The sequence below is a fragment of the Taudactylus pleione genome, unplaced genomic scaffold (assembly GCF_031769625.1).
Source record: "Taudactylus pleione unplaced genomic scaffold, aTauple2 ptg000016l, whole genome shotgun sequence".
NCBI classification, from domain to species: Eukaryota; Metazoa; Chordata; class Amphibia; order Anura; family Myobatrachidae; genus Taudactylus; species Taudactylus pleione.
The window spans coordinates 47,030,586-47,056,066 of NW_028284418.1; the positions used below are offsets into that span (position 1 = coordinate 47,030,586).

Genomic DNA, 25,481 nt, shown 5'->3' on the forward strand with positions numbered 1-25,481 from the left:
GGGGGCATTACTACTGGAGCATGGCTATAGGGGGGCATTAGTATTGGGGCATGGCTATAGGGGGCATTACTATTGGGGGCATGGCTATAGGGGGCATTACTACTGGGGCATGGCTGTAGGGGGATTACTATAGAGGGCATGGCTATAGGGCAAGACTATAAGGGGGCACTACTACTGGAGGCATTGTATTAGGGGCACTACTACTGTGGGCATTGTATTAGGGGCGCTAATACTCAGTACTGTCGGCCTTGTGTATAAGGGTCTCTAATTTGGGCATTGTGTAAAAGGGGTACCACTGTGTCATAACATGAATAAGGGACTAATGTGTGGCGTAATTTGAATTGGGGATACTTTATTATAAAGGGAATTACTGTGTGTGGCACAATGTATTATACAGGGTATTACTGCGTGTGGCATAATGTGTTCTACAGGTTCTTACTGCGTATGGCATAATGTGTTGTACAGGGCATTACTGCATGTGGCATAATGTTTATAAAAGCCATTACTGAATGTGGCATAATGTGTTATACAGGGCATTACTGCGTATGGCATAATGTGTTATAAAAGGCATTACTGTGTAAGGCGCATTACTGTACATGGCAATTATTCACCACGAGGGGAGAGCTTGTGGGAAGTTCAGCACCTTTATAAGTGCTGGGCACGCCCCACAGTGTGATGAATTGGGGGTATTCCGCAAGGACACGCCCCCTTTCCAGAAGCGCGCCATCTAAGGAAAAAGCTGTTTTTTGGTTGGTTTTTTTTTGGGGGGGGGGGGGGGGGGGCGCGCAACTGTGAACTTTCACTCTGAGCTCCACAATGTCTAGAACTCGCCCTGCTTAGCACTCTTCAGATGGTCACACAGCTGCCCTTACAGTTCCCCCTAGCATCCTCAGGATGCTCCGAGCATTTCTGTAATCAATGCCAATTGTTGCTCTGGCCCATTGTGACGTCAAGCGGAGGGAGCGTGGTCTGCACCAGGCCCGCAAATAATGTTATATATATCAAAATGGCCCTCGGCAGAAAAAAGGTTCCCCATTACACCATTCACAAATCCTCTGTCTTGCAGCCTCACAAAACTGGGTGCACTTTGATTTTTAGTTTATTTTTTTAGAGAGCATTTCCGTATACCATGATGCGTGCATGTGCCTGTGTTATCGATGACATTGTATAATATTAGGAAAGCTAGTAAACTGCTTTCAGTGAGGAGAATGACTTACTAAGAATCTTGTTTGGGCTAGATTAAACTCGAAGAGACACACACAACCAGGTGCTAAACCTATTTAACAAATGGATCTAGTAGTAATCAATTAACTTATTGACTGCTCAGCCACCACAGTGGGGCAATACTGGATAGCCCTTATAAACAGAAAGATCAGAAAGAAAAGGATAGTGAGGAGCTAGTCAATAAAATTGAATTTTTACTTGGAATGGACACGATAGTATTAAATTATAGAAACTACTAATGTATCAATAAAAACAATAGCATACACTGAATATACCTGAAATCTCTAATTAGCCAGCATATAATACATTTGAATAGCATTTTTTTTTTTTTTTTTATGAAATTTTTTTTAATAAATGTATATTAAAAAATATATATGGGAAAAAAAATAAAGTAATATTAAAAAACAAAAAAATATATATGAAGAATAGCAAATAAGTAATCCAGAAATGCTTAGTTTGAAAGGAGTATTTAAAACTTTTAACCTTTTGAAATGTGCAAATGCATATAGCAATGTTCCAATCTTTTTGTAGCAATAAGTTACAAATTCAGCACCTGTATAATAGATATATGGCTTTGGAGGCAACTCAAAAGTCAGTTCCAGCAAAAGAATGTGTCAATTTATTCCAATTTGGAGATGTTAGACACTGTGGATTTTAATTAGGCATGGCTTGCAGGGAGAGTGTGAACGGCATGCATGCAAAACATATTTGTATCCCAATACTCGATCCCCGATAAGATCCCTTGTGTTAGTATAAGGAGACCTCTTGGGATTAGAAGCATATGTTGTTTACCCATTCTTCGTGCATTCAGTCTGGCATTGACAATAGCCGACCATGGTAGGTAGGTCTCGTTGGGACCAAGGATAGGTAAAGGGAAGTCTCCACAGATAGCAACCTGTTTGTCTTTCCACCTCTCCACAAATGGGCAGTGTAATGCATTTCTCCGCCTCTCTGGCCCGTCGGAGGCTTCCTCAGATCGCACGAAGACTAGGTAGATAACATATGCATCTAATCCCAAGAAGTCTCCAAACTAAGATGGATTATTTATTTGCAATTTTTTATATATAATTTTTTTTGTTTTTAATTTCTTTTTTCCCGTATATATTTTTTAATATACATTTATTAAACATTTTTTTCATTGAAAAAAAAAAAAAATTTTTTTTTATGCTATTCAAATGTATTATATGCTGGCTAATTAGAGATTTTTTTTGTTATTTCATTATATATATATATATATATATATATATATATATATATATATATAATGTATGTGTGTGTGTGTATATATATATATATACATATATATATATATATATATATATATATATATATATATATATGAGTGTATGATATTGTTTTTATTGATGCATTAGTAGTTTCTAGAATTTAATACTATCGTGTCAATTACAAGTAAAAATTCAATGTTATTGACTAGCGCCTCACTATCCTTTTAATTTCTCATCTTAAACTCGAAGAGATTCACACAAACACGCACAAGTTTTTCCAGACCAAACTCGCAAAGTTACCAAGAAGCGAATTTTGCAAAATCGCGTTTTTTCGATTGTGAATGCAAATGTGTTTTGTCGTGTGAGTTTTTGGCAAAACACGCACGAAAATGGATGCATCATCCTAGAAACATGTTCTGATTGGTTGAAGCAGTCATGTTATGAGGATTTTGTTGGCTGGCATTTGCCAAGCGACAGTGAGGACTGTGTTTAGTGGTGTAGGAGAGTTTTTGGCTAGTGCAATCGATTGCTGCTTGGTGTGTGGAAGTTGTTTTGTGCTTATTTATTGTCCTGTTATTTATCTGTTTGTATCATTTATCTGTCTTGATTGTTTTTTTTTTTTTTTCTTTTATCCTGTCTGTTTTTTGTGTTTGTGGGTATTAGGAGTTCAGTCTTTGTTTGTCTTTTTGGGGTCAATCCAATTCGGTGCGAGCAGCGTGTTTGTTTCATGAAACTCGCAGACTTCGCATGAATGCGCGTTCCCGAGAATCCTCCTATCCAATTAAAAATGCCTATTCGCGATGCGATACAGCAGAGGTTTGCGAATTGACTGCCAAATGCAATGGGAGAAGTGCATGAAAAAGTGGGGAGACCATCCTGGATCCCCCAAAAATGATCGTTTCGTAAGCAGGACCGAATCGCAAACAAATTAAACGAAAAATGCAAAAACAAAGTAGGAAAAAAGGAGATTTTGGGGTACTTTAAGGGCACTATATATATATATATATATATATAATATTTTTTTTATTTTTTTATTTTTTCTACAATTTTTCAATAAAAAAAATATTGTAATTACATTTGGGGTGCCTAAGCTAACAAAACTTTTTTTACCCCCCAAAAATGACATGCAATTGGACTAATTAAGCTAATTGGAAACTTTCAATTGCCTAATTAGTCATTAGGGGGTGTTTAAGGGGTTCAGCCTGATATCCTGACATTTTATTTAAAATAAAGATTTTCCTTTTCATCTCTCTCACCCTCAGGGAGGTGCAAATTCACTCTGACTGGTTCAGTGCTGTTATATCCTGATGTACCTTTCTTCATAGCAATGACTCCTCAAGTATGCTGTTTATGTAGTTTGTTTATTGTAAGTAATACTTGCATTAGTACAGGTAGATAAAGACATCATCTCCTCATGGCTGTTCTCCTTTCTCTAACTCCTTCTATCTCCCCACTTCCTGATCACATGTCCTTCTATACTGCATTATCCTCCTCTTACTATTACATGATGCACATAAACTATCTATATAGATACTACAAGTGCGAGTTGCTAATTAGATTGCAAAATAAATTCACTGCAAATTCGAAGAGAAAACAGCACCACGCAATTTTGCACCTACTTGGATTGACCTCTTTGTTTTGTGTGGTTGTATAGGGAGGGGTACAGGAATATATCCAGGGTAGAGGAGAGGTAGGGAGAGAGTGCGGTGGAGGAGGTTGCTGTTAAAGAGGCCCTATTGAGCAGTACAGGCAGCAGTGATGAGGCGCCAAGGCAGAGGGGCAAGACCAAGACTGGGTGCAATGTAAAATTATCTGTGGAGGAGAACATGTCCCTTGTGCAAGAATTCCTGAAATCCCACAACATGCTGTTTGGACAAAAGGCAGCCAGCACATCGACCTGCCGCAAGAATGCCATCTGGGCAGCGGTTGTGAGTGCAGTCAATAGCACCCAGGACATTAGGTATGCCCGCAGTGCTATAAAAAGTTACCCTGACTGCATGCCACTATGACTCCTGGTTAGGGAAGCAGATGCAGGTATCCATTAGTGGCTGAAATGCCTCCATTAACAGAGTTAGGTACCATGAGCATGCTGACTGGGATCTCCCAAAAACTGTAATGGTCACAGACTGAACATTACCAATAGCCTGAAAGTGCAACACAGCCAAAAGCTTATGCAGGCCTGAGACAGAGTGAGAACGTGCTGCGTCAGGGTCTAGGTCCAGTTTGACTTGGTCATACAGATGGAATATGTTGTTATGGTTCAGCCGGAACATCTGTATGACCTTGCCATTGGCCTATGCGTTCAGGTTAAAACACCTCCTAAAAAAAAATGTGTCCTGCACAGCCTTTGTGATATCTGCATTACCTCATGAGCCTGCTCAGTTTCTTGTTCATGGGTCCTCCCAGCCTGGTGGTAGAGCAGCACAGACGGTGTAATGGTTAGCGTTACTACCTCACAGCAGTAATAGGTGCGATTCCCACCGCGACCCTACCTGTGTGGAGTTTGTATATTTTCCCTGTGCTTGAGTAGGTTTCCTCTGCGTACTCCGGTATCCTCCCAAACTCCAAAAATATACAGGTAGGTTAATTTGCTCCCAACAAAAATTAACCCTAGTGTGTATGTGTGTGTCTGTCTGTGCATGTGATAGGGAACATATTTTAACTCCACTGGGGCAGGACCTGATGTAAATGGCCAGATATTCTCTGTAAAGCGCTGTGGAATATGTGTGCGCTATATAAATAACTGGTAATAAATGGAGCCTCTGAAATCCCAGCCACATGCAGTGAATAGCACTGGTAGTATATTCTGCTATTTTTGCTTCACACAAATCAATGCAGTTGATTTAGTCCCTTTTAATAGGCTTCATCATTGTGGTCCCACTAATTGCTACTTGAAACACCTGTGAACACATGCAAACACTCGTCAAGGCCCCCATACATCAGCAATTGATTACGGCAATTCTGCAATCGATTGGGTATAAAAATCTCTCTCTTTTTCAATCGATTGCAGAATTGCCACAATCAATTGCAGATGTATGGGGGCCTGTAGTCTATGTGAAAAGTCTATTTTGGTGCGAGTTTGGTGATTTCCCGTGCGAGTTTGCATGTTGTATTGTTTCCCATGGAAAGTACTTTGGCTGATGGTGTATTTGTTCATGTTTTTTTTTAAGTTTGGATGTTCGTTTCCTGCAAGTATGCACATGTTTGACCTTGCGAGTCGGGAAAATCTAAAATAATGTATCACATATTGGTCATGATATTCAAATAAGTCTCTACCTCTGCATGTTCATCTTGGTCTCGGATTAGCTTTAGTTTTCTCCATCTTCGACTATAATAACGCTGCTTTGTGTCAACAATTTGTAGCATATTAATGATTTACTATAGAAACTAAACCCATTGGCGTATTTCAGTGGCTGTTTTATGTATGGGTTATCATGTTTGTTTTTTGTCTTCTGTTAGCTGGCTTGTTACAGACTCCCGTTCGCATTGTATCTCAGCCACAGCCTGTTCGAAGGATTGAACCACCATCAAGATTCTCTGCTAGAAGTGATAGAGGAGATTCTTCCATATCCAGTAGAAAAGATGACCGAAAGTTAGTTTTTAATCCTATTATTTAGTGTATAACTGAGACTTGTAAAAACAAAATCCAATATAGTTTTTAAAAAATACAGTAATGAAGACTGTAACCACTAGAGGTTTTTTTTTTTATAACTCTTGAAAGTGTTCTTGCATATACAGTGATCTCCTTGGTGCCTAATAATATAATTTAATGGCATGTCATTTCACTACTTTATTACCCTGCCAAAGCAATGTTTTATACATGTATCCTGGGTGTCTATTGATTTTATTCTCTTTATAATGGCTGTATTAAATCAATGAGTGTGTTGTATGGTTTCATTATTATTTGATAGCAGTGTGCAAACGGCACATATATATTGTGTGTACACATAGCAACCCATGGTGCAAATGGCGCACACATACTATGGAATATATTTAATAAAGGTTGATTTAGAGCAAATTAAAATCAATGAAAATTGATGCGTGTCTGGGGCTAAATCACACATATACAGTACTAATACTTGTTAGTAAATCCATCAAACTTGACCGTTAGTAAATATACTCCTATGTGTGCACCACAACGTTCCATGGTGCAAACAGCACACACATACTTTGTGAGTACCCACAGCAATCCATGGTGCGAATGGCACACATATACTATGTGTGCACCCACAGCAATCCATGGTGCGAATGGCACACATATACTATGTGATCACCCACAGCAATCCATGGTGCGAATGGCGCACATATACTGTGTGCATACTATGTGTGTGCCCCTGGCAATCCATGATGCGAATGACACACACACACACACACACACACACATACATACATACTATGTGTGTGCCCATGGCAATCTGTAGTATAGTTTAAAAAAATAAATAAAGTGGTTTTGTTTAAACTTTCTATAAACTATTAACCGCATTTGTATGAGCTGAGGAGTTTGTGAATCTTTTCACATTAAGAAATGTAATTTTCAAATCTTTTCCTAGCCGAGAGAGAGAACGTGAAAGGCGTAGATCACGTGAACGATCACCTCAGAGAAAACGCTCGAGAGAGCGATCTCCACGGCGTGAGAGAGAGAGGTCACCGCGTAGACCTAGACGGGTTGTACCCCGCTACACTGTTCAGTTTTCCAAGTTCTCTTTGGATTGGTAAGTTCATCTGTGAGACTGGTGTAAAGAGGAAATCAGGCCATGATTGCATGCACCTGTCACCACTCCTGTATCTGAGGGAAGGGCAGCTTTAAGGGACAGAGGATTGGTTTATCCTCCTACCAGAATTTTGTGTAAAACGGTTTACAAAAAGAACTTGAAACCTAAAGAAAATCGCCACTAGATTCCAGTGGTGTGCAGCAACTCTTACCATATCTAACTGAGCACTAAACATCTGCACTTCTAGGATCCTACTTTTGTTATTTTGAACAATAGATTAGAGCTAGCACTGTGATTCATTCCCGCCTGTGCTCTGGGGGAGATGTATGAATATGGCATTTACAGAAGAGTCTGCATTGTTGTTTATCGTGGTGATGCAGGATATCTTAGCACAGCAATGTATTTATTAACATATACTACTTAAACAGCGCCAGCATAATCTGTTGCGTTTTAATATTGGGAATAAAACCGTAATACAACTAGACTGGGTAATAGACATTTATGTATTAAAGGGACTTACTGGGGCGGTGTTGCGGTAACTCACCACGGTGTATTGTATCAGTATAATGTACAGGCCTGATGCACATGCGAGAGATTAGGGAAAAAATGCATATCATTTAGAACAGACGGCGCATGCGCGCTAATCAGAAGGCGAGAGTGACTTGTAACCATAGCGCCATCCTCCAGCCATCACACTTCACCAGCTTAGGTGGCGTTATTAAGAGAAACCAAATGCGCCACTAGAGAAATCCCACGGGCTGCGTTGTAAACCATTTTGGAGAAGTAGCAACACCTTTTTTTGGAAGAAATGCTGAGAAAAGGGCCCGGTGCAGAGATGGACACATGCCGATGTTTTTGCAAATGGCCAATGGGTTGGTCGCACTGCACATTTGCTTCTATGATCTTGCGATGATCGCAAAGTATTCGCACAGTGAAGGGTTAGGCACCCCCCCAGGAGGTTAGCGGTAGGCTAGGGGAAGGAGGGGTTAGGGTTAGGCACTCCCGGGGGAAGGTTAGGGTTAGGCACCCCCCCCCCGGGAGACTTAGGGTTAGGCTGCGGGAATGATGGGGTTAGGTTTAGGCACTCAGAGTGGGGTTAGGCACTTGGGGGGGAGGTTAGGGTTAGGGGGTAAAAATAAAGGAGAGTTAGGGTTAGGGGGTAAAAATAGGTTAGTTTATACTAACCTTTCTAGCTTTGGAATCTTCACCGCTGTCGGGATTTGGTAAATCATACTGATTCCTGTTATAGGGTTGTCTGTTTTGAGCTCTTAAGTCCTCTTCATAGTACCAACAGGGTTTTCTGTCACGGGTAGAAAACTCCTCTAGCTGAAGGATGCATATTTGCTCCTGGGGTTCTAGTTTTATTTATTTTATTTTTTTTCAAGCAGGAAAAATACTGCCTGATTTTGCATGTACTGTAGCATAGACATACTAGGTAACTTTTAGATGTTTGAGCTGTGATTTAGTTTGTTACGTTAAATCTCTCTACACATTTCAAAATTACCATTCCTCTAGCACAACATGGCTTATCTCCAAATTGCCCCTCCTTGTTTCCAACCTTCTGTAATATCTATCTAATCTTGATATCTAATTCCTGTGTATCCCAATGAATTAAGCAAGAAAATAAGATGCTACTTTTTCATACAGCATGTTAACAGTCTTTCCTTGACTATTATTTTAGTGGATGGACACTGGTGGTTTCAATGAAGGGAAATTTATTAACGTGTACCTGGGAGAGTACCTTATTTATATTCTAAACTAGTGCTGTCCAGATATTTCCATCAAGAGATGCTTTTCTAGATCTGTAGACAAAATGCTATTAAAAAAATATGATCAAACAGATTAAGGAGTTTTCAGGGAAGCTGGGGGGACACACAAAGTAAGAGGCACGTCCATTGCAGATTATGAATTTATCTGAAGACATTTATTCATTTTATTTGAGGGTATAATTACTACAATTCTATTTTTTAAAGCAGAACTGGACTTAAAAGTGCAATAGTAATACACGCAACTTAAACCTGAATTTGTGTGGATTACTACTGTCGGTTTTACATCCAGATCTCAAAGCTGCCAAGAATTGGTGGCTTTGAAAACCGATCTGTAATATACCATTTTGTGTATCTGCTGTATTTCTATGTTAGCTATGACTTGAAGCCACATTTTTTTTTCTTAATTATTAATGAGGTCTCTTGAGTAGCTCTTGAAATCAAGTTGATTTAAAAGCTTGGTGAGTTATTGTTAAAGCTTAATCGGGTATCTCTTATAGACATATCAAATAGTGTGTCCGTTTATGTTTATACATTCTCTAAGTATTTCTATACTTCTATTTATAATTTAGCCCTGGATGTGACATGATGGAACTAAGGCGACGTTATCAGAACCTCTACATCCCAAGTGATTTCTTTGATGCTCAGTTCACCTGGGTGGATGCTTTTCCTATATCACGGCCATTTCAGCTTGGTAGCTACAGTAACTTCTATGTAATGCACAAAGAAGTCGATCCACTTGAAAAGAATACTGCCATTTTAGATCCTCCGGACATAGATCACACATACAGTGCAAAGGTATGTTGGGTTACTTGCCTTCTTTGGTGTTTTTATATTTGTTTTTTACTTTACAAGTTTCCAAAACAAGTTTACACAAGTAAAAGGGCAGGGGATAGTGGATAATTTATGCTACAATCTTTTTTTTTTTTTTTTTTGGGATGGCACAGAAGGCTTTTGCAAATTTCCTAATATAAATATTCTTTTACATTTTTTTTTTTTTTTTTTTTTTTAAGAGTTTTAGATTGTATAAAGTTTAAAATCCTTGCTAATATCATTTAAAGTTTATTTTAATAAGGCTCTCCTATTGTTGTTTCATAGAATATATTAAATGGAACCAACCACAGCTATTGCCCTTTTTTATTGTTGGTGTTATTGCAATGAACATTGTTTTGAGGTTTTGTTCTAATCTCCGAATAGTTTGGCCATCATAATGATTGTTAGAGGACTTGGGAATTAACGTCTAGCATGTTTACCTCGCTGCGGCCCTCCTCAATTAGCAGAGACCTGAACCTTTACAGTCTGACTCCTTGCCTTTCCTACATAGATAAAATGAGTTAAACCTAGGACCGTCCAGGCTATGGTACTATCTAGAGGTGTTAACAGGAAGAAAAGGGGTTGTTTCCTTTATCCAATGTAGAACTGTGGGACGTCCCAAAGCTGTTCCTTTTAAGGGGGTGAAAGCTGCTATGCTGCACTAATGACCCAACTCCCAAAAGCCGCATCGGCAGAGGCAAAGGTGTAAAATATAATGAAAGTATTGGACCACGTGGCCGCCTTACAGAGCTGCTCCACAGAGGCACCACGGCAAACCGCCCAAGAGGCATTCACAGACCTAGTGGAATGAACCCTCACTGAGGTCGAGACCAGCTTCTTTTCCAAAAGATAGGCTAACAGTAAAGCGCAACCAGCGGGCCAAGGTCTGTTTGGATGCTGGCCATTCACGCTTGTGGAAGTCATAAAGGACAAACAGGGGGTCCGACTTCCGAATGTCCTTAGTCCAATCAACATAAGTGTGAAGAACCCACACCACGTCCAATGTGAGCAGAGTGTGACTCAAGTCCGTAGTAGAAGGGACCACAATCTCCTGATTGAAATCGTTATACCACTTATGGGAGATAGTCCAGATGGGTACGGAGAACAGCACGGTCAGGGTGGAAGACAAGGTAAGGCACACAGTGGGACAACGCACCCAAGTCCAAGACTCTGTGGGCATAAGTAATAGCCAGTTAGAATACTGTTACAGATCAATGGAATCCTACTATTCAAAGGTTTATTATTGTACTCCACTAAGATCAGGTCCCACGGTGTCACCGGGGGTAACAAAGGGACCTTCAGAGAAGGAAGGCGAAGAAACCGCTACAAGCGTGCCTTTAAGAAAGATGAAATCTTGGAAAGGCAAAAACAAGAGGATTCCATCCGCGGGCAGAACACCACTCAAAATATGTCCACCATACACAATAATAGATCTTTACTGAGGAAGGTTTCCAGGCGCAGATCATGGTCCAGATAACTAATCAGAAAAACCCTTAGCCTTATGATCGAGGTTTCAATAGCTGTTAAAGCAGGGCTTGACAAATTTTTCTAAAATCTAGGGGCCAGGATGAAAGTGTAGGAGCCAGACCACTATCCTCCCCGGAAAAAAAAATAAAAAAATTACAGGAATGAGTGAGGAGCATAGCTCTGTGTGTTATGCAACTGTTATACACACTGTACTAGTCAACAAAATGGTCACAGTTGAATGGATGCTGTAAAATGGAGGCCCCCGCACTGCTCTGCACAGCTCCCCTGCTCCACCCTCCACCCTGCAGTAATAACGGACCATATTTCACATAAAATAATAATGCCAAAAAGTACAACAAAACCTCCCCTCCCCTGTTGGTCACACCACTATCCCTATGAAGTTGTTCCGCAATCCCTGGCCACGCATAGACCCTACTACCGGAGAACTCTATGCAGCCGGAGATAGGAGACAGTAGACAGCTGGGACGTACAGAGAGGGTCAGCGTAGACTGGGACAGACAGCAGGGATCAGAGCTGGCCAGGATGGAGAGGAGTAGTCAGTGCAGGCTGGGATGCAGAGGATGAGTCAGCGCAGGCCGGGACGGACAGAGATACAGCAGTCACCGCAGGCGACACTCAGCACAAGCACTCCTGTGCGAACACCGCAATACTGTAAGCACGAATCTCTGCTGGAGCTGATGAGGATCTGCTTCCTCCCTCACTGCAAAATCTGGTAGCCATGGTGACCTGGCCCCTGGGATTTGTCGAGCCCTACCATAAATTGAGCAGCTTCGGGTAGAGTTTGATTCCCCCATGTACTATTTTCTTATTATACCCACAACTTTGCTGTGCTTTGCATGCCCAATTCCATTTACAGGTTTCCCTGCATTAGACTCTGCTATGGGGTTTGAGTTCGAGGAGTCTGATCTACTCTCTAACCTCCATGCTTAATTTCTTATATCTCCCAGAGGATTTCCTTCCTCTAAAGTTGAAGTGGATGTTGGGACCCTTACTGGTGATGGGTGGACGCAGCTTATTTCTAGTTTTTAACAGGCTACCTTGTGTTACCTTAGTTACCAGCAGATACACTTTTATGTTATGCATAGGCTTTATTATTCACCACTGGGTCTCTTTTAATATGGGCTTACAGGGTACCCCTGACTGTCCCAAATGTAGTTTTACGAGGGGTGACTTCTGCACATGCTCTGGAGCTATACGTTTGTGTATGTGTTTTGGGTGTCCGTTTAGAACTGTAATATAGTTATGATGTCTCCTATGGTTTTTTTTTTCCCCCTTGTGTCCAAGAATTAGCATGTTTGGGATTTCACTAAAGGAGACTGTTATTTACAAATATGTCTCTCCACGTTCGCAAAGGTCATTACCAGAGTGATGCTGACCCTTGATTGCTATGTCTTTGGCTCTTCAGGATGCCTTCTGCTGCACAATTTATGATCATAGCCCTTGACCACCCTAAAATGATTGAAGGATGGGACTTCATATCTTCTGTACCTCCTTCCTGATCGTGTACTTTAGACCTGCACATGTATGTGTAATGAATATCTAGTGTCGTGTGACCCCAGCATAGACCCGCATAGTTTCTGTTTGAAGCTCACTGAGGCTTTAAATATCAAGATTTATAAACTGGAGACATACTGACCATCTTACAAGTATATACTCTCCCTCCTGATGTACCTGAGAGGTTTGGACAAGCAAGTGGCCTGGTATAACCCATTCATTAAACCAGTTTGTTTAAGAGAATGTTCTTATCGGATGATGAACAGGAAGATGAGTAATGGGGATGTTGTTTGGCTTAGTCAGGGGCTACTTCATTTATAACTGGGCTTGGATCGTTTTTAAATCCCTTTAATAATGAAAAAAAAGTGCATTTAACAAGGACTAAAATGATTAGACTATGACCTTGGGGTGTAGGTATGGATGCTTTGCCAAAGCCTGAGCCCATCCTGTGGCAAAACGTAACAGTAAAAGAAATGGAATGTGGCATGAGATGCAGGGCGATGCGGCCTACAAACCTTTGCGGTGTGCCGTTTTTCATTATGAAACCATACCTGGTAATGAACTTTGGGGGATTGAAAAAAAGAGAGAGGCAAAGTAGGCATCTTTCCTAGCAACTATTTGGTAAACGATCTGAAAGCATTCTCCTCATCCATTGCAGATAATGTTTGAGGAGCTAGATTTAGATTGTTGGAATAAATGTTTGGGGGGGGCAGTTTTGTGAAGGTCCCCAAAGAAAAATAGAGACAGAAAGAGGTGGTAGTGAAGGCAATGCAGCATGACCCAATTGAAGATATTAATGTAATGGAAGGAAATGCCAGACAGGATGCCTAAGTGTATTGCATGTTGACTCACCCTACTATTACTCTCTAAATGGAGTATGCCTGATGCACTGCAGCCTTGTCTGGTCATGGAGTATATCCGAGGGGAACCATTACACCTGGCCCTGGCTGGTATAAAGGTCCCAGCTCACGTCCTACTTTACTGAACAGATTACATGTGGCATGAATTATCTTTACAAACTAGTTTTTTTGTATTAATGTTTTAATGAAACAAAATTAAATCTTGCTTATTATATTAATACTAAGAAACATTACTATGTATTAGAAACCTTGGTCAACCATGTTTTAATGCTTTCTAAGATTTAACAATCCAAAGTTACAGTATTAGAATTGTTTATCTCATCTAGAGAGCCATGTCTTTCTTCCTTCCACTCATTTCAGTAGGATTGAAGATTTTGAATTGAAATAAACTTGACGGAGATTAAACCATGAGGTGTTTCTCTGTGTAATGCTGCTTTAATGTGTTGGAGTTGTTTACCCTTTAATATTGATGTTAATTGTGGTCTTTGCCTGTCCTATAGGATTGTTAGGGGAGGAGTTTGTGGAGTCTTAGCTGATGCTAGACAGATTTAGTACCTCTTTGATCTGGTTCACTCTCAATCGCTCCCTATTTCTCTGTTGTGTGTGAATTTACTGTATTTGTTCAGCTCACTCAAATGAAGACCACAAGCAACAACAATGTGGAATAATACCAGGGGATTCCCTTATAATTGACTTTTTTTTTAAGAAGTCATGGTGCTGTGACCTGTAGTCACTGCATAATTTTAAAAAAAAAGTGTTTTAAAAAAAAAAAAAAAACAACCTTTTTTGGTTTAAACCAGCCAACCCTGAAAATACTGCTATAAAGGAATAAACGTGAATCAGATGTATACAGATGTGAAACCATGTGCTTATTTATTAAATTTTTACAAAATTTATACTACAAAATATATCCTTAGTTTAGTGTCCCTCCAATGCAGGTGAGCTTCAAGGGCTTTCATTAGGAGCTTGATGTATTGGATCCAATGCTGGAGCCTGAATGAAGTCGATGTTGTCGCGCTAATGTTAGCTCAGATGTTCTTCAGGTCTAGGCAGAGTGTGGAGCTTGTGGAGTGGGACCAACCATTGGAGTGACCACTGATAGAAGAGGGGTCTGAGACCACTGGGGCAGAAGCAGTGTGAGCGGTGTTTGCAGGCAAGCCTGCAGTAAGGAGTAGGCCCTGACAGGTCAACACTTGGTAGGCCAGAGGCACACAAGATGTTGACAATATTGCACTCCAGGGTGAATAGGAGGCAAAATGAGTAGAAATGGAGTGGATTAGAGAGTATGGGAGTCCCCAATAAGCAGGTTTAATAGCTTGGTAAACAGGAGCTCCAGGGATGTATTGCTCAGTCAGCAGCACATCTAACAGACGTGACTCTGCGCCTTAGGAATACATTGCACAATGATGTTCCGATTCTACTTATGAAGCCTCGAAAGCTAGAACATGGTGTCTTTCCCTGGAGTCTCTCATTTAATTTTCTCTTTTCCAGCTGGATTTCTTTCAATTCACCTTTTTTCTTTTTAATTTCAGCTTTTACGTCTTCTTTCCGTTGTACTAATGCCTTTGTATTATCATCAATGTTTGGGACTGCTTGTGTTATTTCCTCCTGCTTTTCTTGGGACCTTTTCAGCTGGGCTGCTCTGTTCTCTGTTCCTCACAATAACTTCAGGATCCTCTATATCAGTGGTAGGAATTTGTGGGGTGTCAATGACGATCGGCCTTGCACAGTATGCCATTTCCATAGAAAAGTAAAAGCGAGCATATAACATCACAGAGTATGCGTATGAAAAAAAAAAAACATGCAAATTTTCAGGAGTTGTCTGGGTCTGAAGCACAAGAAGGCTATACTAAATAGGTGGAAAACAATTCAAATAACATATCAGGCCATGCAAAAATGTACAGAATCCTCATGCCAATTGCCGATACAAGTACCAAGATGTTGTTTCAAATACGTTAAGGATCTTGGTTTGTGTGGAGGAATCAAACGATTCAATATATTTGCCCCACTTTTTTTGTATGTTCAAATGCGTCTTATTCGCAAAGCGATGTGAATTGGCCGCACAAGCAGCTTCTACTGATTGAAATTATATGCCTATTATGCCAGTGTGCGGGATGCCGACGGTCCAAATACCTGCGCCGAAATACTATCAGGTTGGGATCCCGGCACCAGTATCCTGACCGTCGGCATCCCGAAGGTAAGTATCGGGGTGTTAGGGGGAGGTTAGCGTTAGCCATTAGGGTTAGGCATTACAGGGAGGGTTAGGATTAGGGTGCTTGGAGGGGGAGGTTAGGTTTAGGCACTAGTGGGGGAGGTTTGATTTAGGCACCGGGGAGGGCTTAGGGTAGGGGTAGGGAAAGTACTTGCCTTTAGTTCATATGGGTGCCGGGATTCTGACTGTCGGGATGCCACTGTCGGTATTCTGAACAGTGTTATCCCAACAGCTGAAATGTCATACCCAACCTGCCTATATTCTGTGTGCATTTGTAGTTGTACCTGCATGTGAAATGCACCTGCACTGTGCTACGCCACAGTGTCAGCCACTGTGACACGGTAACGTAGCGTTTCGCATGCAGATGCAGCCGCACACAGAATATAAATATGCCGCATATCATTTTAATCAGCAGAAGCTGCTTGTGCATCCTATTCCCATAACTGTGCTAATAAGACTCATTTGAAGGGAAGAAGTCGCACGAAAAAAACACTTGGCGCTACCGAGTCACGCCGCAGTATTGCACGACTAGAAGGGCTGTTGAACATGCAAGGAGGCTAGATGTATGTGTACACATTTGTACAGGTGTAAGTATTACTGAGAACACAATATACTATATATAAATAATATAATAGTTCTTTCTTTTTGGGCTCCTCACATTGGGGCCAGTGACTGTGGTTGTTACCCTGGCTGGGCTTCTCACTGAGCCTGAGTGATAGAGAGCAGCTGTACCCCAGGGGTACTCGGTGTGACAGAAGACATCGCTGTAATGTTGGGGTGGGACATGCAGTAGATAATGTCACACAGGTAAAGCAATGTCACAGGTATCCTCAGCTCCATGCATCACTGTAAGGCACTGATGATAACAACATTTTAAAAATCTATCTCTCTGTCCCTGTAACAGAAAGCAGATGTGGACTATAGATTTATTGCCAATATATAATAAAAATGCATATATTGTAACTTGTGTGAAATATAACCTACTGTGTCCCAGTCTCACCATTTTCTATTTCATAGGCATATCACATATTGGGTTTAAGACCCAATAATTATCATTTCTTATTGGCGCAGTTTGCTGCATTAAGAAATAATACTATATATTAAAAACACACACATGCAGGAATAGAGGTTCTGAAAGGAGCCTGTGCCTGCAATGTTTAAGAAGTGAAGCGATTACTAATGTGATGGCAATCTGTAGCCTATAGGCATTTATTAGCCAAAAGTGTTTTCCATATTTCAACTGCAGTCTTGTAGATAGAAGAAATGTGGAATAGGATTTAATACATTTTTTTCAGTACTTTTATTTAGTTGGTAATATAAGACATGTGTGATCTATATATGTGTGTTCATTTTGGGATGTAGTCGGCATCCCACGGTCTGGAATTTGTTATCCAAAAACTACATTTTAATTTCTTTTTTTATTTTGCCTTACTATGGCGTATTATTATTTTTTATCAGTCTATTTGCACAGTGTGAAAATATGCAAGATACGTCCGAAAAACTAACTTGTGTTCAACACTGCATCACATTAGTATGACTTGTGTATTACGTATGTATAGATCAGAATATGCAGAGGCCATGCAGAGTGAGAAAAACTAATAATAAGCCCATGTTATTCCTTTATAAGTAGCATACTCAGTATATTTCTGGAGTTGAAAGGGTTTGTACAATAGACCTCTCTCTGCTCTGCAGAACAGCGAGGCTCTCCCCCTGGATCTCCCATCATTTTCAGTATCCTGGGAGTCGGTCCTCGGACTGTACTGCTATGGGCTTGGATTTCTAAGTAGATTCAACTCATTGGAAGTGTAGTGCTGGTGATTACAGCACCTGTGTCCAGTCATAATAATCCTTTCAGTTGTGTGGACTCCATCCATTCCTGCAGAATACAGGATTTGTACAGGATATTGGTGGGAGCAGCCATTTTACCTCTGTACTTGACCTTTTCTGCATAGAGGAAAACAATTATATTAGTGTTCATTCTAGCACCCTGAACCTGTCTCACTCTGTGCAGTTCCTCTTTCCTGCCTGGAGTGTCACTCTCTGCTCTGGTTCTTCTAACACACTGGTCTGTATATCAGAAGTTTGTTGCATCAGCTGAGTGTGCTAGAAGCACCAGAGCAGAGAGTTACACCCCATGCAGAAAAGTGGAACTGCAAGGGTTGTGAGAGGCGCAGGGTGCTAGAATGAACTCTATTATGTTATAGCATTAAAAGTAATATTGTCAAAGTCAGAAACATGGAGTTGGGGGGAGGCGGACTGTGTATCTGCTCTTTTTGGATCAGCTGACAGCTGGTGTAAGGTGACTGGAAACCATTACACAAGAGAGAGAGGCTACAGCTAAATTCCTGGAGGTGATGGGAGAGTGTTATCCCATCCGCAGCTTATCATGGCCAGAGGAAAATGCTGGAGGGGAGATGATACAAATGTAGTGATAATAGGGATGATTCAGAATTGGGAGCGAAGGAAAAAAGCAGTAACTTTGCACCTGGGCAAACTATGCTGCAATGCACTGCTTTTACATGTAGCCCATAAATACTGGACGGCTTCATTTTTACATTGCAATTTGAGTTTGGGCACACCCCTCCCACCTCTAAATCTCTATCTGCCTATTTTAAATTTGCCCCACTTGCAGTGCAACATGTTTTTCTAAGGTGTAAAGTTGCTCCTTGTTTTGTTTTGCTTTTCATCTGAATTGGCCCCAATGTGAGCAGTGCTTGCGGTGGGGTAGGGTCTACCTTAAGGGCTGCTCCGATGGCTCTTGATGTTACTGAATAATCATACACTTATTGGAGTTGACGTGTGCTAAGAAAGAAAAGTGGGCGTCATTACACCGGCAAGCTTTCACTCTGCCGTCGCTTTCTAAGACCTAGAGGGCGTCCTTTAGTCTGGCTGTGTGATTGCGGCATTTGCATATCCGCTCCCTGACGGCTGCGAGAGAGCACAGCTTAGCGTGCAGGTCTGAATCGGCCCCATTGTCTCCTTGGCGGCTTCAATGTCTGTCAGTTTTACATTCTCTAAGAGATGATCTCTGTAATGGGGCTTTCTCCGAATTGGACGAGCGTAATTCTGTTCATGTTTGGATTGGATGTCTTATGGTAGGACTGGACAGTTTTTGCAAAATCAGGGCTTAACAAATATTTCTAAAATCTAGTAGCCAGGATGAAAGTGTAGAAGCCAGACCAGCATCCCCCCAAAAAATTACAGTAGTGAGTGAGGAGCACAGCTCTGTGTGTTATGCAACTGTTATACATGCTATACTAGTCCACAAAATGGTCACAGTTTAATGGATACAGTAAAATTGAGGCCCCCTCACTGCTCTGCACAGCTCCGCTGCTCCACGCCCCACCCTGCAGTAATAACTGACCACATTTTACATTAAAAAGGTGCCAGAAAGTACAACAGAACCCCTCCCGTCGTGGTCACACCACTATCCCTCTGAAGCTGCTCCGCTTTCCCTGGCCACGCATAGACCCTACTACCGGAAAGCTCTATGCAGCCGGAGACAGTAGACAGCCGGAACGTACAGGAGGATCAGCGTAGACTGGGACAGACAGCAGGCCAGATCGGACAGAGGCACAGCAGGTGACACTCAGCACATGCACTCCTGTGCATGATATGAACACCGCAATACTATAGGCATGAATCTCCGCCAGAGCTGATGAGGATCTGCTTCCTCCCTCACTGCAAAATCCAGTAGCCAGGCAGCAAAATCTGGTAGCCATGGCGACCTGGCCCCTGGGATTTGTCGAGCCCTGCCTTAAATTGAGCAGCTCCGGGTAGCGTTTAATCTCCCATGTACTATTTTCTTATTATACCCACAACTCTGCTGTGCTTTGCCTGCCCAATTCCATTTACTGGTTACCCTGCATTAGACTCTCCTATGGGGTTTGAGTTCAAGGAGTCTGATCTACTCTCTAAACTCCATGCTTAATTTCTGATCTCTCCCAGAGGATTTTCTTCCTCTAAAGTTGAAGTGGATGTCGGGACCCTTACTGATGATGGGTTACTAGTTACCAGCAGATACACTTTTATGTTATGCATAGGGTTTATTATTCACTACTGGCTCTCTTTAATATGGGCTTACAGGGTACCGCTGACTGTCCCAAATGTGGTTTTACGAGGGGTGACTTTTGCACATTCTCTGGAGCTATACGCTCTAGTAGCCAGGCAGCTAAATCTGGTAGACATGGCGACCTGGCCCCTGGGATTTGTTGAGCCCTGCGTAAAAGCCAGTCGAGCGAGGTCTGGAAGAAGACACGAGCCCTGGGAGAGTAGAACTGAGCGATGAGGGAGGCACCATGGCGGCGATGGACAGACTGTGAAATTCTGCATACCAGGCCCTCTGTAGCCAGTCCAGTCCAGGGCAGTGGATGGCGGAGATGCCTTCCTGCTTTAACTTTTGAAGAACCTGGGGGAGGAGAGCAATTGGAGGAAAGCGGTACACAAGTGGGAAGGTTCACGGCACTGCGAGTGTGTCTACCAAAGACGCCAGGGTCTCTGGTGTGGGAGCCGTAGCAAAGAAGCTTGTGGTTCTGCCTGGAGCCCATCAAGTCGATGTTCGGTATGCAAAGACCACTCGCCTGAGTGAATTCCCTGCCTGCTGATGAAGTCCACCTTCCAAATCTGGACTGCCAGAATTGCAGACTGCCAATAAAGCTGGAAGAGAGTGCTCTACCCAGCAGAGAATGCCACTGACTTCCTTCATGTCTCCGCGACTTCTGGTACCTCCTTGATGGTTTATTTAGGTGACCGATGTCGCGTTGTCTGGCTGTACCTTCACTGCCCTGTGTTGAAGAAAGGGCCTTGACAGAAGTGCTCGGTAGACAGCTTGAAGTTACAGGATATTGATTGGTAGGCTCATCTCCCGAACCATCCACTTGCTCTGAAAGGTGTCACTGTTCCCTAGCAATGGAGGCTGGCATCTGTGGTTAAAAGAACCCTATCCTGGATCAGGAATTGGCAACCTTTTGTTGAGTTGTAACAAAGGGAAAAAGGGATGGGAGGATTTGTCGCACAGGCAAGGATGAACAATTGTTAGTATAATTAACGGTTTAACAGTATCTATATGTACAAGTGTGTGCAAACACTTGTGCATATAGGTACTGTTAAACCGTTAATTATACTAACAATTGTTCATCCTTGCCTGTGCGACAAATCCTCCCGTCCCTTTTTCCCTTTGTTACAAATCACTGCTCTACCGAGGTTACTCGGTTTCTTGATATTGTCAGCACGGCATTTGGTATTTGATCTTCCTATTAGGATTAGTACTGATACTTATACGGACTCTTTTATTTACATTTAACTCTTACATTGTACATAGAATGTCTAATTTCAATTTGAAAGAGGAACTGATGACCAAAAGAAGGACTCATGATGATCTTAATAGTATCTTGTCATTATCTGGAGATAACAGCAGTGCCGATAACTGGGATGAAGATTTTTCACAGCTTAAGCTCTTATTACATAAACAACTAAGGGTGAATTGGGATCTCACCACCCTTGAAAATTATCAAAAACAGAAGTTATCACCACGGGGTCTAAGACCTAAGATTTTTCCCTCCTTTAACCTCATTACTACCAATCTTCAAAAAGAATGGGAATCATGTCTCCTTAAGTGTGCTCAAGATCTTATGACAGTCCTCATTAAACACGACCTTTTAGTATTAGAAAAAGTAGAGAAAGGAATAGAGGATTATGGGAAAAAACTCCAAAAATGGGAACTAGACCAGCACTTCCAAAAATGTTTTGACCAACATAAAAAAGATTTAGATAGCTATGAAAAGGTGATCATTGAAAGAAAACGAAAGAAGTTTTTCAGAGATAAAAAAGATTTCTCGACTGGTAAAATCTTTAAATGGAATCTGAGAACTGAACAAAGGCATAATAGGAATGACAGTTTCAACTACTCTTCCTCTGAAGCGGTGTCCTCGGGCACTGATGAATACTCGGATGTGAGAATGGATGCCAGATCCCACTCACTCAACTCTGCGGTTCCTTTTTTAGAGGATCTGACAGATCCAAGAGGCAGGTATCATATAGGAGGCCAACGAGGAGGGGGCGGAAGAAAAGGCAGAGGTGCCCAAAAATGGGACCCCCCGCTTCCACCCAGACAGTCGTCCAGAACCAACAGACGGAGGTAATGGACACATCTCAAGAAGATGAACTGAAGATCATTAATTTATCAGATGAAATTTTATCATCAGCACAAATTTCCTTACTTAAAAAAGGACTTTCCTTTTCTCCACTATCTACCTTCCATCGCTTCTCATGGGAGAAGAATCTGCATTTGTTCGGGAGGAAATTATTGCTGAAGAAATTTTTCACGAATCAACAGAAGACCAAGGAAACAAAAAATCTTTTTACCCCTCAAATTGAAGGTAACCTTACTCCTTCACCTGTAAACTTGGGTGTAACCAACTTAAATAGCATAATGGATTTGGAAGCCCTAGCCATATTAGAAGAACTGGCGGAGGAATCCGGGGTCACCCCAGGAACACGGAAGCTGAGACCTTTCTGCAGAGGTAAATCAACCTTTTTTCCCCCCGAAAATACGTGTGCACAAATTCAGATCTTCATGGAATTAGTATCCAAGGATCTTGACGCTTTACAAGAAAGACAACAACCCTCCAACACTTACAGGCATAATCTAACGGAATCTGAAAGATTAGCACTAAAGACCATGCAAAATTGGAAACACATTATCATCAAACCCTCTGATAAGGGAGGCAATGTTGTACTATGGCCTGTGGACATGTATGTGGAGGAGATTTCCAAACAGTTGAATGATCCCTCCGGCTATACAAGATTATTGCTCAACCCGACCGAAAATTTTCAATCTCTTTATCAGACTGATACAAGAAGCTTTCCAAAAGGGGACTATTACTAAGAATGACTTTGATTTCTTACAAGTTAAATCTCCCAAAATACCAACATTTTATGCATTACCGAAAGTCCACAAAAACATCAACAAACCACCTGGCAGACCCATAGTGTCAGGTATAGGTAGTCTGACTGAACAAGGTAGCAAATTTGTGGACATGCATTTGAGGGATCATGTACTCGCCTTACCCTCCTACCTCCAAGATACTAGAGATGTCCTTCAGAAGTTACAAGATGTCAAATTAGAGGAGGACCATTTACTTGCCTCTATAGATGTGGAATCACTCTACACGTCCATAAGGCATCAAGATGGCCTACATGCAGTTAGGTATTTTCTAGAGATGGACAACAAAAGTGATTTTAATGAATTCCTGATCAAACTGTTATCCTTCATCCTACATAGAAGCTACTTTACATTTGAGAATAAGTATTACCTACAAATCAGGGGAACGGCCATGGGTTCCACATGTGCCCCCACGTACGCCAATCTATTTCTAGGTTGGTGGGAGTGGGAGGTGGTGTTCTCTGAGACCAACGACAAATACACCCAGAATGTCATAGAATGGCTTAGATATATTGATGACATCTTTGTTATATGGGGAGGAGGGGAACATGAATTCTTGGAATTTATGAAAACCCTCAACACGAATGATTTAAACCTGAAATTTACCTGGGAGATCAGTAAACAAACCATTTCATTTTTGGATTTAAAAATAGGCAAGGATACAGTTGGTGAGATAACAACAAATCTGTTTCGAAAACCAACCGCAACCAATAGCCTATTGCATGAAAGGAGCTGCCATTTCCCACCAACCATTACTAATCTCCCCAAAGGAGAGTTCCTTCGCTTGAGACGCAACTGCTCAAATGAATTGGAATACATTGCCCAATGCGAGGCTCTCTCCTTGAGATTGAAAGCTAGAGGATATAGTAATCGAGCCATAAAGAAAGCCAGATATTTAGTGTCCCAGATTAACAGAGATACATTAGTCTTTCCAGAACCTAAAAAACATCACAGAACTGAACTTAAAGAACTAAGGTTTGTCGGAGACTTCTGTCAAGAGTGGAAGATACTCAAAGGCATCATGCAAAAACATTGGCCAGTCCTCTTATTAGATGCAGATCTAAGGTCACATCTTGGCGAAGATGTCTCAATGAGTTGGAGAAGAGCCAGGAATTTGGGAGATCTCCTTACTCAGTCACTTTGAACAGTCCCCCAGAATGAAGTCAAAAGCTGTAGGTACTTTTCCCTGTCGAGGCTGTAAAGCCTGCACACATATGACTAAAATTGTCCAGATTCAAGACAAATTCGGGAAGAACATTCACATACGGGACTATTTCTACTGCAACACCACGGCTGTCGTCTATTGCCTGCAATGCGAATGTAATCAAAGATACGTGGGGATGACAACACGAGCATTTAAATCACGCATACTTGAACACGCAGGCAACATACGTAATGCCCGGATGGATGTGGATAGAATGAAGAAGATCACCTCAGTGGCCAAACATTTTTTACATCAACACAACAGTGATCCCAGGAAACTGAGAGCTTTTTGTCTGGAGAAAGTGAGGATGGGCATAAGAGGAGGTGATGTCAACACGCTCTTATTGAGAAAAGAAACCGAATGGATATTTAGACTGGGTACCCTCACACCTGGAGGTCTCAATGAGTACAATAGTTATGCCCCCTTCTTATAATTATTAGAATTTGATAGGATGCAATGGCCAACAGCGCAGACCTTGCAAACACTTTAAACTTCTCCCACTTTAGCCTGTGAGTACTCCCAGGCATCATAACTCTCACTATTTTGATTCAGATTATATTTATATATATTATTTTTACCTTATTCCCTTCCCCTATTTTCACGTTCTCACCAGTCTCACATGCATGGTAGTTCACTTACATTTGTTCATATTACCCACTATGATATTCATAGTGGGACACTCATTACAGACTTATTTCCTCACTTTAGCTATGACTATCACTTTAGTGAAAAAATTACATTTTTTCCAAATAGAGTAATCACTCTTTTACTATTACTATCATATCATATTTACTTTGTGATTTACACAATTTTATTTTCCCTTCCCCTCCCCGTTTCACCTTCACTACTTCACTCAGCACTATATCACTACACACATCATGCAAGCATCACAGTCATTTACTTATTTGATATTTATCTATGGTTATACTTATATTTATCCTAATATATTTATTCTTATTTTCAAATATATATATAATTTCTTTTATATTTATTTTTAATAATTTTTATTATTTTCCAATATTTATGTTCTTTTTATTTTATTTTTTATTATTTATTATTCTTTATCTTGTCCATTTTTCATCTTATATATTTATTTGTATAAATCTTTGTGCTATTCAGTTTTGACTGATTAATAATATAATATTTACTCATCATTCTATATTAATTATACCAGACTATATCTCAGTTCCTATTTCTAGCAACACTTCCTTTGAGAACACTGCAATCTTCTTATTCAGTCTCTATTACTATTGGACACTTAATCCCCTATGAATAGGAACCTCCCTTCTTTTTTCTAACATTTTTAGTACTTCTGAACTTATTTCTAGCTGTAAATAATAAATAGGTACATCATTTGTAGTATTTTCCCTATGTCATAAGTGGATAATATAAGCAAACAGCAGGCACACGTGTGGTTAATTTCCAAACAGATCTCAGTCTTTACAGCCCTCAATAATGTGTGATCACACTGATTGGCTGAATGGAATGTCAATCTAGACTCTATTCCTCTATGATTGGTCAGTTCCTCTCCCCAGCACT

At 41.0% G+C, this 25,481-nt stretch overlaps 1 protein-coding gene across 3 annotated transcripts in view; it reads left to right on the forward strand.

Annotated features, from left to right (window-relative positions):
- The window catches only part of CCAR1 (cell division cycle and apoptosis regulator 1), an 86,145-nt gene that overhangs the window by 24,224 nt on the left and 36,440 nt on the right, over window positions 1–25,481 (forward strand). For all 3 annotated transcript variants that reach the window (XM_088476050.1, XM_088476066.1, XM_088476058.1), the window contains exons 9-11: window positions 5,910–6,042; window positions 7,001–7,162; window positions 9,501–9,726. In XM_088476050.1, coding sequence (XP_088332176.1) covers window positions 5,910–6,042; window positions 7,001–7,162; window positions 9,501–9,726 — 521 coding nt within the window. The remainder of the gene's footprint in view (window positions 1–5,909; window positions 6,043–7,000; window positions 7,163–9,500; window positions 9,727–25,481) is intronic.